The sequence below is a fragment of the Pseudonaja textilis genome, chromosome 5 (genome assembly GCF_049901715.1).
Source record: "Pseudonaja textilis isolate UNSWEBS1 chromosome 5, rPseTex1.2, whole genome shotgun sequence".
In the NCBI taxonomy this organism is placed as follows: Eukaryota; Metazoa; Chordata; class Lepidosauria; order Squamata; family Elapidae; genus Pseudonaja; species Pseudonaja textilis.
Window position 1 is genome coordinate 47,793,916 of NC_141994.1, and position 20,525 is coordinate 47,814,440.

At 37.1% G+C, this 20,525-nt stretch overlaps 1 protein-coding gene across 1 annotated transcript in view; it reads left to right on the forward strand.

Annotated features, from left to right (window-relative positions):
* Nucleotides 1-8,514: 8,514 nt before the first annotated feature.
* The window catches only part of NPTXR (neuronal pentraxin receptor), a 33,037-nt gene continuing 21,026 nt past the window's right edge, over nucleotides 8,515-20,525 (forward strand). Inside the window, exon 1 of the mRNA XM_026696426.2 lies at nucleotides 8,515-9,368. Within this exon, the coding sequence (XP_026552211.1) occupies nucleotides 8,721-9,368 (648 nt within the window). The 5' untranslated portion in view covers nucleotides 8,515-8,720. The remainder of the gene's footprint in view (nucleotides 9,369-20,525) is intronic.

A 20,525-nucleotide genomic window follows, 5' to 3' on the forward strand; every position in this document is an offset into this window, starting at 1 on the left:
TGATTTGGATGGATTACAAAATTCTAAATCTAACAATACTAAAATAGTATTGAGTAGTAAGTAAGATATTTTAACCAAAGATTTCCTTCCTATATTGATTATTATGTGTCATAAACATACAGCTGTGTATAAAGAAAGGAAAATTCATCTCAAGTTTTACTTGTTTCTCTTCAAAAGTTTATTCTCCTGATGAACACCCTATTTGACTGCAAATGGAAATCTATGTTCTGTTTTTATTAAATGGATCTGAATTACAGACTATATCAAGCTAATCGTTACTTATTATGATACTTAACCCCATCTTCCCCAAATGACACGTCAACTTCATTTTCAAAAATTAGTATTAATTTCTCTGAATATGGTTTTAGTGGGAAAACAACTAAATTGCTGCTAAAAACCCTTTCCCTTCTCCCTTTGTCAGAAAAAGATGAATTCAGTCACACATAATGGCATACAGTGATCCACTGTACACAAAAATAAATACAAATTTTAGTTTTCATTAGTTTCTTGTAAACGTAGGGATTACCATTTTAGAATGAAACTTTTTCCAAAGCCAATAGCAGCTATGGAACTTAAAAGCATCAGGATTAAAATGGGACAGATAAGATTAATTTGATTTATGACAACACAAGTTACAATTTTTATAAATTCACAATGTTCTGAAGATCAAATTTACCTTAAAGATCTCACATTAACCTATTATTTTAGAGTAAGCTTGTATTGTAAGCTTTTCCAGTGGTAAAATAACCTGCAACCCAGTATTTCCCATACACTATATATGTTGCAATATTAAGCGCAGGCATTAAAATAGATGACAGAACAAATAATTCAATATTTTCCATTATATGTAAAGTCAATAACTTTCAAATTGAGCATACAGAAGGATTGAATTCTGAAAACCCTTGAACCAGTAACAAGCTAAAGCAAAGGCTAAACAATAAAGCTGAACATGTGGCAAATTATATCTCACTTTCCCAACAGGTAATGTTTACACAATGAAAACCTTACCAAGGTTAATATTTTATAAATTCACTCATTTAAATTCTACACTGATCTTACCCCTGATATGGAATAAATACTTGCATCAGCAAGTCAAAGATAAGTACAGATTTATCAACTGAGAGGGCTTTCTTGACATTTTTATTCCTAGATTGAGTAAAAAAAAGTCAAAAAGACAAAACTGCATTTTCTATACCTATCTAAATTCTTACAGAGGCCTAGTGGTATCACATTTTATTTGCTTCAATTTATAGACTGACTAGACAAAACATTACCAAAATGAAGTTAGGAACAGATATTTCTGCAAAATCATTTGCATATTAGCAGAAGGTTATACTCTGGAAGGACGAACTGTTCTGAAACATAAATGTTATATGTGCTGTAAAAGGTTTTTTTTTTCCTATGCTGTGTTAGGTACTTACAAAGAGGTGTTGGGTGGAGTTGAATTTAAAACCTGCAAGCTGATATATAGGTCTCCAAAGGAAGAACAACTGTATAAAAGAAACCACAGCAGGTAGCAGAAGGAGGCGGCTTCTAGGTCTGGCAGAAGCTGTTGCTGGAGTAGCAGGCAAGAGGACAAGGCATGGAGCGGAGGAGGCAACAGCCAGAAACCAAGACAATCCGTGGCTAGGGAGAAGGGCCAAGAAAGTCCCTGAGGCAGCTTATGCCGAAGAAAACTGTAGAAAGGAACCAGCAAAAAGAGAAAAGCACAGTCCCGGACTCTAGAGTTCAGGTGCTGTCCTGCTACTAAAATCTGATGTAGTTGCAAAGATGCAATTGTGCCAAGCTGCTACTGACAGAGTAAATGGGAGCTGAAGAAAGATAAAAGAAGAAAATAATTGAGAGACAGACACAGCTGTATAAATGGCATTCAGATTAAGGAAAAAGAAATGTAGACATTAGTAAATGAGCAGAAACAATAGGATCATTGATTGAAAAATAGAAATAAGGGAATGAGAAATCGGTGATAGATGATAGAATGGCAGCATAAAATAGGAATGCTGTATAGGAACATGGTAGAGGTTAGATGATCATGGTGATGATGGGTAAGAGCAAAGGGTGAAGAATAATACAATTACAAGTAAGAGATACTTTTTGATTCAAAGCAAAACGTATTTCATATACTTTACATTTGCAATAAAAAGTCATTTCCAATAGAGTACCCTGGATCCTGCTTGAGTCTGCAGTCTCCTAGAACCTAGGACACTTAGCCAGTATTCATTATGGAGATCTTGAAAGAAATTCCTTATTCTCTTGTTTGATACATGTTAAAAAGATGCTGTTCTGCAGTGCATATCACTAAAATACCTACTGTTCCAACTTCCTTATTGAAGTAACTGGGACAAAAATTTAAGTGAGAGATATTAAAGGGAGTCTAGCATAGGCAATAAATAAGCCAAAATAACTATCTCGAGAATCTTTAGCATGACGGCAGTGGTTCCAACAAGTTTTTCCCTATCCCTTCCTGGCATTTTGTCAAGCTGATAATATGCCATTTTTTGTTGTGCTTTTAATCCAAATGTAAGGATTTGGGTGCCCACACAGGGTATTTTTTATTAATTGAGATTTTTTAAAAAATTCTTGATAGTTATTTTGTTGTACACGTCCAAGATGGAGTATTGGGGAGCTACAAAGACTCTGAAATAAAATACATATAACATCAGGCTAAGTGTGTGGCATACCTCCTGATACCAGATACTGCTGCCTAGTGTAGCTGATATTCCTGAATATCTACTTCCCTGAGAGATGCATTCCTTCCAATTCAAAGGATAACTGAATGGTAAGTGATGACACAGAGTATAAGTATTGGTACACCTACATAATAGGAAATGACACTAATTTCTCCTAAGCTGATTGTCATGCCAATGACTTCGTACAGCTTGAGTAATTCAGGATGTGTTGAATATCAAGAGAGAATAGGTTAGCAGCAGCCAGTTCTCACTGAATTAAATATAGCCTGAAAACGTGTTTGAATAGGACTACCATCTGTCCCATATGAATCATAGTGCCTTTCTCTTGATACTAAAGAGTATCAAACATTGCCTGGAAAACTCAAGAACACCAAACTTCCAAAACCCAACATTTGCTTTTGTCTTGGAAATTATTCAAAATGGATTTGTTACTCCATTACAAGAAAAGAGCCTGAAGACGTAAACATTAAAAAAAAACTATTATGATTTTGTGGATTAAAGAGTTTTTGTGAAGACATTCTCCTTCTCCAATTCATGGAGAATGTATGTTCTCCCGATTTTAATTTTTCTGCTCAATTGGGTTTCAAGCTATAAAATTAAAATACAGAGCGCAATCTATTACAGCAGGTCAAAATCAATAGAATTAAAACCCTGCCTGTGGCAGCAGCGGATTGAAAAGCTGGGCCAGCACTGGCATGGACATCCTGGTTCTTTTTGTGGCAAAGCAGCTGCATGAGGCTTTCCCTGCTGAAGGGAAACAATGGGCCTTAAGAAAACAGGTGAGGTTGGTAGATGGAAACTTTTGGTCAAATAAGAAGCTACAGCTGCTTTTGTGAAACAAGTAGTACAGGTAGTCCTCAACTTACAACCATTTGTTTAGCAGTTGTTCGAACTTACAATGGTACTGAAAAAAGTGACTTATGACTAGCCCTCATATGTAGCTTCCCTATGGTCACATGATCACAAGTTGGGCACTTGGCAACTGGCATTTATATATGATGATTGTGGAGTTCCAGAAGTCACATGATCGCCATTTATCCCCTTCCCCGTTTCCGACAAGCAAATTTAATGAGGGAAGCTGGATTCACTTAATCACTGAGAGTGATTCAATTACACCGATTCATAGCAAAAAAAATGTAAAATTGGACATGAGTCCAAACAGAAATTCTGGTCCCATTTGAGGTTATAACTCAAAGACCACCTGTAGCAGACTTGCAAAATGTTTTGCTTTAAGTATTTGTCTTAGGGATTTTTGTGTGGTCCCCCCCACCATTTTAAGGATTAAATTAAAATTAAAAATCTCCCTTTATCAAGTAACTTGATAGATTTTACATCAAATTAAACTAGGATTTATTAAATCAGCCACAGTAGTTGGCTGTACAATTCTGGGAGTTAAACGTCCAATAAAGTTGCCAAGATTGAAAAGCTCTGCTCTAAACAAAAGAACATGTATCAAGAAACGCCATTTATGAATTAGCACCACGTGTGAATGCAGTCTGCATAATACAAGCCCAGAGAGGTGTATTTAACAGGAAACACTTTTAAATGGCAAGAAATTATTGCATTTGGTTTATAACGAAATTCCTATTGGTGAAAAGTAGGCTACTTGCTTTCCAAAGTGCAGGTAAAAATGCCAAAAGAATGTCTACCTGAAGTCAAAATCAGTAACTGCTTTTACTTTCTTCCAGGATTTTTTTTTAAATTGCCCAGTCTAGCCTACAGCTTTAATGTTTCCTAATAGTCTGCCATCCAACCAGAAACCTCTTTAACTTTTTAAGATCAGAGATGGGTGTTTAGGGGCTGCTACCAAGTTGGACCATGAAGAGGATACCCTATCAGTATCCATAAATATAATACAATTAGGTTTTAAAAAGCCAAGCTACACTATTGTAGAGCCTTGGTGGCGCAGTGGTTAGAGTGCAGTACTGTAAGCTACTCCTACTGCAATTTGGCAAATTGAATCCCACCAGGCTGAAAGTTGATTCAGCCTTCATCCTTCCAAGGTGGGTAAAATGAGGCCCCAAATTGTTGGGGGAAATAGGATGACTCTGTAAACTGCTTTGTTAAACTCCCAGCCCATGGGCTGGATGAATCACGCGTGGGCCATGCCCACACCCAGTATAGCGAAGGGGGGGAAAGTGCCAATACATCACATAACAATGCCATGACAACATGAGTTTGACACCCCTGGCTTAGTAGGATGTTTGAACTCTACCAGAAGTGTTCATAGGGAGAGGATCAAAAACTCAAGATGGTGTCCCCAATCATGCAATCAAAGTCCTGCCCTTTTTATAGAAGTATTTACTTTTAGACTGAACATATCTGAACCCCACCAATTTTTCCCATGGGAAAGTGTGCTTTATTCATTTTAGTAAACCAAATAAAAATGATGGGAGAGACAGTGTAATGCTGGCAATAACATATTTATTTTTGTCTTTTGACTGAGGCACAATAGCTTTAACGATGATCCCAAATGACAGAGAAATTAAGCTTATTTCACTGTATCTAACTTCCTGTTCCATGTAATTGAACTCTTAACAAAATTCCAAGCATGTTCTATTACTTTGTACAGTTAGTTTGTCCTTATACTTCCAATACATCACTGGCTACAGCAAACCTCCTTCCCAAGCAGAAGGAAATCAACAACTAGCAGATGGCCTGAATCTGTTTTACTGCAGGTTTGAAAGGAAATACAGCCACCTATCTCCACAACCCCCATCTCAAACACACCAACAACAGCCAAGCCTCCTACAACTGGCCCCAACCCATTGGGTTCATAACTTCGGGTGATCACAGAAAAAGAAGTGCAAGATCTATTTCACAGACAAAAGCCAGGAAAAGCACCAGGGCCAGACAAGATAACTGCTTCTTACTTAAAAGTCTGTGCTGACCATTTGGCCCCCATCTTCACCCGAATCTTCAATAGATCACTAGAGATGTGCTATGTTCCTTCCTACTTCAAATGCTCTACTATCATCCCAGTGCCAAAGAAGCCCTCCATCAAGGAACTGAATGACTACAGGGATCAATAATAGGATCTGTCACTGTAAGAGTCTGATCCTGCTTACTGCCTTTATTATGTTTGTCCTTGCCTATGTCTCAAAACAGTTTTCTCTCTCTTTGCTGATTATTACAAATTTCCTCTGTGTTCCATGGGTTCTCTTTCTTCAATTTCTGCATATTATTTTCCAGGTATCTTTCCTGTTCCTTCGTCTATTGCTTCAGTATTTCATTCTTAACACTGCTGGCTGGTTTCTGAAAAATGAAGTGTTTTGATTGTTAGTTATAAGTGGCAGTGTTTCACACAGACAAAGCCAATTGGCTACTTCTCCATCTTCTAGAGTCTAGACTTCTTTAACCAAATCCAAATAGCTGTTCTCCAAGTCAGTTTCATCAATTGGAGGAAGAAGACAGTCTCTTTCCTCACTGATTTCCTCTTAAGAATACTTAAGGAAACTTATTTTTCTAATTCCCTGAGTTTTGTTGTTGTTGTTGTTTTTGTCACATACTGGTTTTTGCTACTACTGTTTTCCTCCATGTTGCTCCAAGTCATGAACTTTGACATCAGATCAGATTTCAGTTTCCCAATATAAGAAATTAAAGAAGTCATGTTATAGATGTAATGTTGCAGTCAGAAAGGCACTTACTGAGAGGAAAGGCACATAATTGTGCTATTAATGATTAGTACCCTTTAGCAGCTAAAAATTCAGGCAATCTAAAGAGATCCTTATTGGTTTAATAAAGGAATTCCCTATGTTTTCTATCTAAACATTTCATTTGCTTTGTTTGAACAGTATAGAATTAACAGTATCGTTTAAGGTGTGTCTGTATATATGGGAAAGATTGACATGATTTATGTTTTTTTTTAAACCATTCTTTCGAAGATAATAGTGGGCAGACCAAAACAAAAGCAAAAACAAAACCCTGCATTTCAACCCTTAGGATAATGTTTTCTGGTTTGTAAAACAGTATATGAAATGCATGATTTTACCTTTTTAGGACCTAATTATCTAAATTTACGAAAGAAAGAATAAGAAAGAGAAAATACAAGACAACACTGCAGATAAGAAACATAAGCAACGGCAAAAGCAAGTCATGGAAGCAGAATAAAGATATAATTAAACCCCTTTCCAAGGCAAGTGAACATATCACATGCAGAAATCACAACATTTCAGCATTCAATGCTCAATGAATTCAATCCTATGTACTTTCCAATTAGCTCTTCCCAAACTAGTCAGTTGTCTTTTAAATAAAGCACAATGAAGTAAAATCTGCTCAGACCAATTAGTTTGTTCATCAATTCAGTCTTAAAACAATCTGTCATTAAAAGATTTGGAAATGATAAATTGGTTTACTACAATAAAGTGTTAATTATGGAATGGAATTTTGAAGTAAAACCTAATCAGGGTAAAGCATGTTTTTGCACAAAACAAAAAAATATATATTAAATCCAGAGATCTGCTAAAGAGAGGTCACAATTATATCTGTTATCAGCATTATCATTAAATTATATTGCATTCTAAAAACATTGTCAAAATATTAATATCTCTTTTTACTGTAAAATAATTATACCTTTTAAAAAAGTTTTAAAGATTACATTAAGGAATTATTTCATGTAATATAGTTAGCTTTCATAAATATTGTTTTAAGGTTCCTAAAAAAACTCATAATGTTTCATAGCAGGTACTTAATAGAAAATAAATTTACTGAAACACACATTTAAGAAAGCAAGACTGTAAGAAGAAAGGATAGGAGAGTGGGGATCCAACTAGGGGTAAATTGCCATGTCATTGGCAGTAGAATTACATTTTTAGCAATTCCAGGCATGACTGCTAGTGAAGTCTGGTTTATTAGAAATGAAAATGGGCACATAAATGCACCAAAAAGGGAATGCTAACCTGAGAAATAGCTGACACATTAATGTAAAAGAACAAGGGGCAAAGAGCTGAGACACTTTTTTACTCTTTATTTCATGCACAAACTGAAGCAATCCCTCCATCTGTATTACACTTGGACCAATTTTTTTCTTTTGTTTCTATACCTGAAGATTATTCTAAATAGAGGAAGCAAACATTTATTTTAAAGTGATTATTTTTTTAAAGACTATGTCCCAGAGTGATTTAAATTGGTATGACTCCAAGAATGAGTTGCATTTTAGGATTTTCAGTCTGTTGCTTATCATAAATATTTAATGTATTTTTGGGAAATGGCCTTTTAGCTGAAACTGGAAGCTACATTATTGGATATAGCACTTTTTTTTAAAGGGGAAAAGGAAAACCAGGAAAATTATTCATCTGTTAACACAAACTCTGCTCCCTTAAAAAAAAAAAAAGTTGATACTATAACAAAATGGATGGCACTACTTTGGAATACTCAACAGAATACTCAACAGCATGGAAAGTTTCACTCTGCTTCACCAAAGAACAGACTTCCTTCCTTCCTTCCTTCCTTCCTTCCTTCCTTCCTTCCTTCCTTCCTTCCTTCCTTCCTTCCTTCCTTCCTTCCTTTCTTCTTCCCTCCCTCCCTCCCTCCTTCCTCTGCTCCCTTGAAAATTGTGTATCTCACACATATGAAGAGAGACGTATTAGTCTGTTGCAGCCAAAAATAAGACAGAGTCTGATGGTACCTTTTTTTAGTCTAGCACATTTGGTGTTGATGTTCCCAAACTTCTGACTACCTCACACAGGAAAGCAAGAGCCAAAGTTTCTCTCTCACCAGCCTGGAAAGGGTTACAGGGAAGGAGTTGGAAAGAGCCCAGAAGGGAAGAGTCGGTGACGTCTCAGTTCCTCTTCTCCAATCAGGATATAATCAACAGCCCCGGTTCAAGAAGCAGAAGGAAGCAAGGAAAGGCTTCTTCAGCGGTCCTGCCACTCGGCTTGCTCGCTGTCACTTCGGGCGCTTTCTCTCTCTCTCTCTCCTCCTTCCCCTTTCTCCCTTCACTCCCCACCTCTGGGGTCTTCATTTCTCTTGGCTTTTGCCCCCCTGGAAACTGCCATCCTGAAGTTTCTGGTGGTGCTGCTGGCCGCAGGGATGCTCGCTTTCCTTGGTGCAATCATTTGCATCATCGCGAGCGTCTACCCTGCGGCCAGCCATGCCGGAGCCCTCCAAGGTGCTGATAATGGCTCCAACGCCGCGGCCTCTGCCCTCTTGCCCGCCACCGGTGCCGACAAGACCCTGGGAGCCCTCCACGGGGCTGGCGAAAGCAGCTACGGGGGCTTCTCGACAGGCTCCCAGGACTCTGTGCTAGACCTCCTGGCTAGCGCCCGGCCGCAGCAGCAGCAGCAACTCTTCAGCCGCTTCCTATGCACCCCGCTGACGGTCGAGTGTCCCGCGGAAGGAAGCCCCCAAGGGGACAGTCCGGCGGCGGCGGCGGCGGCGGCAGCGGCAGCTAGCGAGGAGCTGTTCTTTCTCCAAAGCACAGCCGAGCAGCTGAGGCAGACGGCGCAGCAGCAGAAGGAGCAGATCGGCACCGATCAGGAGACGATCCGGGAGCTGACCACCAAGCTGAGCCAGTGTGAGAATGGGCTGGAACTCACTTTCCAGGATAGTCCCTCCGTCTGGGGGGTCCCCAGGCAAGACGCCATGCCCATGGATGACCTGTCCTGGGATTCGCCTGCTATGATCCGGGAACTGGAAGAAGCTGTCAGATCGCTGAAAGACAGGATTGACAAGATCGAGGTAAAATCAGGAAAAAGACCCCTCTCCCCTCTCCCCTTCTCCCCCTCCAATGTCCCCATCTCACCCTTCTTCTTTCTTCTTCTTCTTCTTTCTTCTTCTTCTTCTTCTTCTTCTTCTTCTTCTTCTTCTTCTTCTTCTTCTTCTTCTTCTTCTTCTTCTTCTTCTTCTTCTTCTTCTTCTTCTTCTTCTTCTTCTTCTTCTTCTTCTCCTTCTCCTCCTCCTCCTCCTCCCCCTCCTCCTGTTGTTATTTTGGCCAGGGTCCCGCAAAAACTTCTCTTTGCTTCTCTTGTTTCCTTCTCTTTTTTTCTGTCCACCATTTTTTCAAATTGCAGTTTAGACATTTAGATAATTGAATTAAAGCTACCTTCTTTTGGCCTTAAATGGGCAAGACAAAAGTGTCAAGTGGCATGTTATGGAAATGAAGAATAGTTGTACACATATGGAGAAAGGAGTGTCGATCAGTTGGTATACTGGACACTTTTTGTTCATGTTCATATTATATTGGGCACTTTCTGTCAACACTACCATAAGCTACTTCAAAATAAATATGAATATTATTGGAAGTTAAGTAATTCCTCCTCCTCAGAATTTTATCAGATTGTAGACTTATTCATTGCAAGGCCTATTGCTAACAGACCAGTTTCAAATATTTAGAAAGAAATTTCATACAGCAAGTGATAATTTCACACCTATTCAAGAAGTCGATCTAAAACCATTTTACTCTTTCTTTGAGAAGAAAATTCTTTGAGAAGAATTTTTGAAATTCTTCTCCAAATCTCTTTTTTCTATTTGATTAAAATGAATAAGGACACACTTCATTTAGGGCAACTATGAATGATATTCCTCTTGAAATTTATTGGTGTGAGAGAGAGGTGGGGAGGAGGGAAAGTAGTTTGCATTTTCTTTGTCAATGATTTTTAGAAGATGAGAAATCCATTGAGATTGGAGTTTTAACTATTGAGTGCCATTTTACATTTTAGATAATAATTTAAAACCAAATATGTATTTGAAAGGTTGCAGAAGCCAATCCCACTTTTCCAGATAGTGCACCTTCTATCAAATGTATATGTAAACATTTTTTAAAAATTTGTGATCTCAGTATATAGATGCAGACATAAAATAGCAATAGAGTGTCTATACAGGCACTACTATAGTTCTTAAGTTGCTCAGTCTAGTTTAACGTATGTCTGTTCACTGTCATCAAGTTTTCTCTTTTGCCAGGAATTTGATGCCAGTTTCAAGACAGGTAGTCGCTTGATATTTCTGCAAACATGATACCCCATAGCTTGTGATAGTTTCAAAAACCATTTCAGAAGATTTATTACTATGTGGACCATATATTCCCACAATTACAAGTTTAATTATTAAGTAATAAAAATGAAGCATAAATTATTTTGAGGATTTGTGAAGTCTTGAACTTGTTGTAATTATTCTGAAGTTGTTGTAATGATACTGCTTTTAGATATTCTTTGAAGTGTCTTGCTTTGGGAAGATGACCACTGAGAAAGCTATTCAAACTTACCAGTTGCAAACTTTTATTTCTTTCTAGAGTTAAATAAAAACTGTAGCATTTTCCCAAGATGTTGATTTAATAATTTATTTTAGCCTTTTTAATGATTGAAAAGTTGTTTTCTCCATTTTATATATTAATTTTAGTTTAATTTCTAACCTGTTATTTTTATTTCCTATATTAATTTCAGTTTAATTTCTACAAACTGCCCTGTATTTTTTTTCCCCACATGAAAAGGTATATAAATTCATGAGATAAGTAAAGACATTTCTTTGTAGCTGTTTTAGCAGGATTTGGTGGAATCCAGACTTATAGAGACTGTATTCCCCCCAGAAATGTAAATGGACTAGACAGTCTATAACAGCAAACATTAAACAGCATGGTTCTTTCTTGGATTGCATCCAGCTAGGCTGCAACTTACGTTATTTGAATGAATTGTTACAAATTCAATATACTGATATTGCTGCAACTGTCAATTATTACTTAGTGTTTTGCCTATATTAGACATGAGTATAAGCCTCTCTTATTAATTTTGACAGCAGTGCTTTAAGAACTTCAAGGTCAAAAAATAATTATTGGTTGAACTTCACTGATTAGAAATCCATGTTGCTGAAAGGAATGACTGGAAGTTTCATCGCTTTCATGAAGTTCTGCCACATAAGAGCCTTCACAGAGGAAATAACCCTAATGCTCAATCTGTCAATCTCCATGGTATCTTGCACGTACATTCCCGTGGGCACACACACACATGCTGTAAAATACATTTGACTAGCTTGAATGTACAAGAAACCTTTGGTATGTTGCACCCATTCCCAGGGCTTGAGACACTAAGTAGGTGTGCAGGTTGTCTTTGACTTGTGATAGTTCATTTAGTGACCTTCAAAGTTACAATGGCACTAAATAATAGCGACTTATGACCATTTTTCACGTTTATGAATGTTACGGCATCCCCATGGTCACACGATCAAAATTCAGATGCTTGGCAACTGACTTGTATTTATGGCGGTCCCAGTGTCCCCAGGAGTCATGTGATCAAATGTTGCCATCTTCTGATAAGCCAAATCGATGAGGAAGCCGGATTCACTTAATAAAGGTTACTAACTTATCAGCTGCAGTGATTCACTTAACAACTGTGGGAAGAAAGGTCTTAAAAGGTGGCAAAATTCACTTAACAAACGTCTCACTTGTCAACAGAAATATGGGGTTAAATTGTGGCTTTAAGTCAGGACTACCTGTGTTGTTCTACCTATGGATAGGCTGGTATAATTTCTTGGCATCTTTCAGTTTTATATAGATTATTTTCTACACCTATTAAAGTTTAAAAGAATGGTTTTTAGTATTGCAGTCTGAATTTTCTTTCAGGGATTTTTTCTTCAAGGAGTTTTGAGTTCTGTATTAATCATAATAATCAAGCTTACTATTAACCACATATTAATACTCTCTGAGTCAGATTAGTCTTGTGAGATTTTATACAAGAAAGCCATAGTATCAACGTTTCAAATACACAGTAATTGTTTCAGATACCAAGGAATCTTTGAATATAAGAATGGGATACATCTCATACGTTCTGAAGTTATTCATATAAATCAACCTCTATTGTTGATTTAGACAGATGTCTTTATCATAGCCATTAAAAAGAAATTTGCTAAAACCCAAATGAATGTGAGGGGATTTCTTCTGCTCTAGCTACTGATGGTTTTTTTTTTTTTTTTTTGCTTATAGAAATATATGTGAATATCTGACAATGGGCTAAATTCATCAAAAGTCCAAAAGTTGCATCACATATTATAAAATTATGGAGTGTTTCTCCATCCACTTTCCTCTCACTTTTTTCACTTCAGATATTGACATCTTGCATGACTAATATTGTTTGGCATGTTACAAACTTTTGGAAGGCTCAGAAATCAAGAAGCACACTCTGCACCCCCACTCTTGCTTCAACAGATGGGAAGTTATGAGCTCACCCAACAGCTTTTAAATATGTATTCTGAACATTTTTTTCTTCCTTCCAAATTTTTTTTGATAAATACCACCCACTGCATCATGAGTTCAGGAAGTTAATTGGGTACAGGAGACTGAAAAGCTTCAGGTTATAAGTTCTGGGAAGTTTACAATTATCTGGCAATTTACAGAGCCATCTGAGCCAAGAATGAAATATCAGACATGCACATTCTTTGGCAAGATATGGTTTTGCCCAAATAATTCAGCCACTAAGCGCAACTTATCCCCTAGCTAGACTATATTTGCAAAACAGCTCAATTAGCTCCCATTTGCCCCCCCATCATTTTATATACCTGCCTACTGGAGATACATTGGAAGCTAGTGAAGATACATTGGTATCTCCCAATCTTGTTACTTATAAGGAGACCATGGGCTTCCAGGTAGCTTTGTTTAAAGATGAAGGCAGTTTTTTGTAAAAGAAAATGATGTGATATGTAACCATATCTCCTGACTGAAAATTCCGATTTTCTCTTAGAGTTGTGTGTTTTCCACATTCACTGTAGCTATTTTGTAGTGAAATAAGACCTCATTCCATTCGTGAGAAGGATATTGAAATGCTTTTCTTTGAAATACATTTCAAAATAGTTTTTTCTTTCATTAAATGACAACGAATAATAACATTGCAAGGTCATTTTTTTTCTGTGCAGCTTTCTGTTATACAGTTGGAATTTTATTGTTTTGCATTAGTTCAGCAAAAAGTATAAATATTCTTGTAACTTTAAAATTCTGGGTCTTTGAGAGACAATATAACATGTATAATATAACAAGGGAAGCTTTTGCTTGTGTTATTTTAGAAATAATGGGTATAACTTGCAGCTACCTAGATTTTATTTAGGGAAAAATGATAATGGTTAATATCTGTACAACAGCGAAACAGTCTGCCTATGGAGATTGTGGCTTCTCCATCTCTGAAGATTTTCAAGAAGAAACTGGGCTGCTACTTCTCAGAAATGGTCTAGCGGGTTTTCCTGCAGGAAGTTGGGCTAGATGGTCCTTGTGATCCCTTCCAAGTCCACATTCTATGATCCTATATAATCAATTGGAATAAACAGGTGAAACAACAATACATTTTAAGAAGAGATAATAAACTAATCTGTGATTAGTAAAATTAATAACATCTAGATCAAAATGGTGTCTTAATAAGAAGCATAATTTTTACTACCCATATTTTGTGTATATTTTGGATATCAACCATTTACCACCACCACAATATCACCCTTCTAAGCCTTTCCTATCATTCTTTTATTTTTACCAGCTTCAGGGTGCAGTAAAGAAAGATTTTCAGGATTTTAGGTAATTAATTGATCAGTTCCAGGTTCAGCTTCTGTACTCTTTAATCTAGATAAAACTAATACAGCCAAATGTACTATTTGGGCTATAGGAGTTTCTTATCCTACTCCTTTCCAGAGGTCTAGTCATTTTGGCTGGAGATGAAACTATAATTCAATAAATGTTGAAGTGACTACATTGGGAAAAGACTGGGTAGGGGATGTGGGAGAATTGTATCTTCCTGTCTAAGCTTGCTCTGTGTGTATGTGTGATCTGTATGTATTATGCCATCTCATCTCTTGCCTGTGGATGGTTCCAATACAAAATAAAAGACAGACTAGACAGACTCAAAATGTCTAACAGAAATAGCAATACATGCAATGAAATATTTGAAATGGCAATAAATGCAAATAAATATCTGAAATGGCAATAAATGCAATCAAGTATCTAACTGAAATGGCAATAAATGCCATTAAACAGTGATGCATAGATTTTGAGTAAATTATAATAAATAGATGTTCATTTATTATAGAGACAGAGAGAGCTGGAGGTAATGAGGGGAGAAAAGAAAACTTAATAATAATAATTTAATAACCTAACAATAAACTTAAGTTATATTAAGTTATTGATTACTAAAGTAAATTAAAATCTGATGGCATAACAGAAGCACTTGTAATATGTTGACAAAAATCTTCATCATTCCTTGGCAATATTGGTGGCAACATAAATTCTGAGAGAGAGAGAGAGCATAAGGGAAGGAGGGAGATAGGAAGAAAGTTTTAATAGGTTGCGTTTCAGCTATTCAAAAGAAAAGAAAAAAATAAACAACATAGATGATGGAAAGAGACAGGGTAATAAAAACTTCATTATTCACTATAGGAGAAACTGTCTTCAGGCTAACCATGGGTGCTAAATTCAAAAGCTAAACCTAGAAGTCTTTGATATTAACAGATAGAGTTCTATGTGAAGATACAAATGTGACATTTAAATTGAGAACTAGATCTAAGAGGGGTCACAAACAATATCATTATGCCTTTGCCAAAACCAGGATAATTCAGAACTCTACCCTAGTGCTTGACAACATAAAGGGGGAAAAAGAATGAAAGGAACAGTGAAGCGCCAAACACCATTATGAAATACAGTCAATGCTTTTTATCAAAAATGTTGTCCCTTCCTTACCAGCAGTTCATTCTTTTTATTCCCTCTTTTAATTCCCGCTGCCTGTATTCTGTAACGTTTTGGCTTTTTGAGCAGGCCACATGTTCTGCTGCACATTACCTGAAGGACATATGCATGAGCCTAATTGGGAGGAAGGTAAAGGAAAAGCAAATGGGGGATGTAGTTGAAGACTTGGGAGCAGACCCCTAATGGCTATTGATTTATTTAATACAATTTCGAACAGCCTCTCAAGGGCTCAGCTGGAATTTTTGTGTTAAGAAAGTGAAAACGGAATCCAGCCTGGCGACATGAACCAATGTGAACCATCCTAAATGCAGTCCTGGTGAGAGGGAGGTACTGTAGATAATCTTATATGCTGCCTCCCCTTCGTAGCATCTTTTAATCAATGATCATGACAAAACTGAAGCTGCTTCAGCCTTTTTCCCCCTTCTCTTTGTCCGCTGCAAAGGAGTGATATAGGAACTATAATTGTCTTCCTCTCATCTAGCATTTTCCTATCAATTATCTTTTCTTGTAAAGGGCACCCTCCAAGCACAATGTGCTCTACGCCTTGGTTTGCCCACAGAGGTGATGATTCTGTTCCCTTGATAGGAATAGTGCTTGAGTCATTTGTGGTGGGAAACCTATTATTACTGACATAATGACAAATGTTCATTGAACTGGGAGCAAAGCAACCCTGGTACTATTATTGTTCTGGTGCAACACTGTTCTCGTGACAGCAAAATGAAATGGAGAGGACAAGTTTTGTAAGAACAGACTGTTATTATTCATAAAATGTCATGCCTACAAATACAGCACCGGGACAAATGCCCATCTCTGGGAAAATTGAATTTTTCAAAGTTCTTACTTTATTGAAATGGAAGGAAAGCTGGCTGTTTTAATACTATCAATACCAATATCTGTTCCCAAGAATCTATCTACATAATAATGAGCAGAACAATACCAGAAAAATGGACATGTGTGCGGTAGCTGCAGACTGATTTCATTTCTTAATTATTGATTTACTTCTTCCCAGACTGAATTTGATATGAAAAAATTAGTTTGAAGGCTATGCCAATAAAAGCTGAAGCTGAACTCAGAATGTGCTTTGATAGGGCTAGAGGTGAGATCTTACTGTATGATAAGGGAATCTATAGCTGCCTAGTCACTCAGAAGTTTCCTATTGTTAGAAAGCCATTTAGGAGCTCAAGTCTGAGAGAAGGGCTTTGGTTTCCCCAGAATCCTCAGAGCCATGAAGTCCCATCACATGTGCTTTAGAGGCTCTTCTTCAACCTAGATGTGGTGCACCATCTAAAGTTGTATAGTAAGAATCAGATCTGCTCCTCATCAGTGTATTAACTGGAAACTTCCTGTAAGTTTTCCTGAATAGAAGTATAAGGAATAAATATGCTTCCTAAGTGCATGCTGTAGTGGTTAAACTGACCTAGAAACCAGGAGACTGTGAGTTTTGGCCCCTCCTTAGCCAGGAAAGCCTGCTGGGTGATCTTGGGCCAGCTCTTTCTCTCAATCCAACTCACCTCACAGCCTTATTGTTGTAAGAAAAGTAGAAGGAAGCAATAATATTGCATAAGTTTGCCATCTTGGGTTAGTTATAAAGCAACAAAGGTGGGGTAAAATTATAATAAACCAATAATTTTATGGTATATTTATATATTTAATCCTGTACAGATTATATGAAACATATAAAGTTAATTTTTCTTTGCTCAATTTCAATTTCCTTCATATTTTACTTTAAAGACAAACTCCTATGATTTATTCTCTCTCTCTGTGACAAAATGTTGGGCATTTTACATATTACACTGATCATCCTGGGCACAAACTTTGAAAATTAAGCCTTTCCAGAGTGGTGCTAAACAATTGGCTTCAGCCATTTCTTTTAGAAAAGAGGTTTCTTCCTTTTTCCTAAGAGAAGACTCCAAAATGATGGCAGGTGAGGGAGGGAGAGAGAGAGAGAGAGAGAGAGAGGACTCTAAGATAAGACAGAGAGCAGCAAGCACTGGCAGCCCTGAAAGAGACTGTGGCAGTTTACTGCTGTCCCATTGGTTCTCTGGTGTGCCAACTATAAATGGATTTCTCTTGAAACCAAACAATATTTAAAATAGCCTGATTCCCTTGTGTTGTACAGTTTTGATTATGAAGCCTTCCCCAAACTAGTGTGTTGGGGTTTGAATCCCTAGAATTTCCAGTCATTTAAAGGGTTTATGATTAGGGAAAACCAGGGTAGATATTCTGGCCTGAGACTAAGAAGACACTATGAGAATGCTGGTGAAAGAATATTGTAGGCTTATGAATTGTCTTCTTTGGAAATTCAGTTTATGGCTATGAGGGATGAAGGTCTTTCTGTGATTCTACCACAGTGGTGGAGTTCATTTCTTTCTGAACTATTAAGACTTAATTTGAGGAAAATTTTGTAACTAACACAAGGTTATTTGGGCTACAAAAAGTGTTTGGAGACATGTGAAAAAGATTTTGCTTTTTCTTTACTCATTGTTATAGTTGGTTCCACAGTCAGGTAGGAGTTTAGGCTGGATTTGACATTTTTATCTACCACTGAGTCATTCCCAAGGACCCAGGATAGGCAGATGTGATTGTTTAATAACAGTAAAGGTATCATCGAAGGATAGTTGTTGTTCTGAGTAAAGCTTTTGCAATTGATGGGTGGTGAATCTTTTAATGTCAAATGGAGTTCAAGCGGTGTTCTAGTTGTTTTGGCATTGCACCAAAAGTGTTTTCTACTATTGGTACTATCTTTTGTCACATTCATTCTATTTCTGTTTGAGATACTGGTATTTTGTGATCCCCTCCCCCAATTCTTTCTCTTTTCTCTTCTCCTCTCCTCTCCTCTCCTATCCTCTCCTCTCCTCTCCTCTTCTCTTCTCTTCTCCTATCTCCAGGTACCACAACATCCATTATCCAGAAATTTTTACATCTTTCTTACTGACAACTGTTAAGTCTGAGGTGTTATGTGCCAAGTGCTTCTCTGCTTGAATTCTAAAGTCACAGAGCACATTAGCTCCTTAATTTTTTATTATTTTCTCTTTCCCACAGTTCTTGCTTGCAGGCAAATGTATTTCTTGCAGATATTGTTACTTTGTCATACCATTTGTTTGTTACTCTTATGGTTGGTTGCACAGTTTGTCAGATATTGGATTTGGCATTTTTATCCAGCTATCATGCCCTTCCCAAAGACCTGGGATAGGCAGATGTTGTTGTTTGATAGTGTTAAAGGCATTGTCTCAACATGTAAGCTGTGCCAGGTAAAGCTGCCTTTTGCAATTGACTGATAGCAATTTTCATTGCTGGTAGTGTTCAAGTGATGCTATAGCTGTTTTGGGATTGCACCCAGGGTGTCTATCACGATTGGTTTATTTATTATTGTTGTTGGTTTCATAGTCTGCCACATGTTTATACGGATTATTATTATATACACAACAATGTAGAATCATATTGTCAATTCTTTAGCTGGTGTTGACCATCATATGTATTAAGTTATTCCCAAAAAGAAAGAATCTGTGAAATATATCAGTATAGTATATGTCCAGACCCAAATATTAATTGACAGATAGAAATTTTGTTATTAATTTGTTTACTTAATGCAAAGATGGGTAAAATCATGTCCATAGATATCACCATGCCCAGTCTGCTATGGAGCATCTTTGGTGCTCAGCAGGATCCCTGCCCTACTTAAATTTTAAAAAGTATCTCTTAATATAAAGACCAAATGGGAAGTCAATATCCAGCAAAACCAAGTACAAACATCAGCACTGCATTTATGGTGCTTTGGTACCCACAAAAATTTCTCTGACACAATAGAGACAGCCACCTGGGTTGCTTTTACACCTTCTAGTAAGTGCATACTTGGGACTGCTGATGTCCCTCAATACAGCAATTCTTTAAATAGGCAAGTCCCAAACCGCAAGGCAAACTTCCCTTGAGGAGTTTCAGACAAAGTCGAAGGGAGGTATAAAGAACCTTTAGTTAATAAATCCACTTTTTCCAAATTTTTGTTGTATTGTTTCTGTTGTTCATTTGTGTTTATTTTGGTATTTGGATTTTTAGAGCAGGTGTGTGCATTAAGATTAAACTGAAGGGAGAAGTGATGAGAAAAGGTTTAGGAACCCCTACTTTAAGCTATCATGGAGCACATCAAAGATGTTGAGACTCTAGAAAAAGTACAAAGAGCAACCAGGATGATTAGGGGACCGGAGACTAAAACATACGAAGAATGGTTACAGGAACTGGGCTTGGCTAGTCTAGTGAAGAGAAGGACCAGGAGAGACATGATAGCAGTCTTCCAATATTTGAGGGGCTGCCACAGAGAGGAAGGGGCCAATCTGAGAGTGATAGGTAAAGAAATGCTGTAAAAATTAGAACATATCAGTTCATTTTAGACTTACAAATATTTTTCAATAGATACATATATAGATAATGGAATAAATATATTAAAAGTACTAAAAATAAATAGCAACAAGTAAGTGGAAACATTACTTCTCAGCAACCAAAAATATTTCAATAACACAATAACAGCACAAAAAACACACACACACACACACACACACAGAAATTTGGTATAAACTCCCTGAACAAGGAATTTCATAATTCGGAAACATTTTCATAGGATCAATTTATTGCATGCTACAGCCATTGTTATGGTGATAAATATTTTTTATTGAAAAGCTTTAAATTGTCACACTGATGACTGGGTCATGTGACTGTTAATGTGGATGTCCTCTGAGAATAGCCATCAGAAAAGGCTGACTTCCTTGTCCCACTTGGGTGTGATTGGAACCCACAGGAGGGCTTCTACACATGTTGGCTTATAGAGAAGAGAAAGCTTATAATATTAATAACCTGTTCTTTTTAAGAAGCCCATTCATCATATCTATTCTGCCATTGCTCTTAGATTGTCAGCTATTATACATCCAAGGAACAGAATGAGCAGAAAGCAAAACCAGTAAATCCTTTTCCCTGGCTTTCACAGCCTGATTTTTCTATAAAGCACACCTTTAGTACCGTAACAAACAAAATATTCTTTTGGATCGATGCGCTTGATTAACATACATAGATAGACATACTTTTTCCCTTGGCAAAAAAAATCCCCTATCTTCTACCAAGAAGAGAGAATGTGCTGATTAATTATGAGAAGAAAAGCTACAACCTTAATTAGGAACACCTAGGAGTAGTTCATCAAAACATAG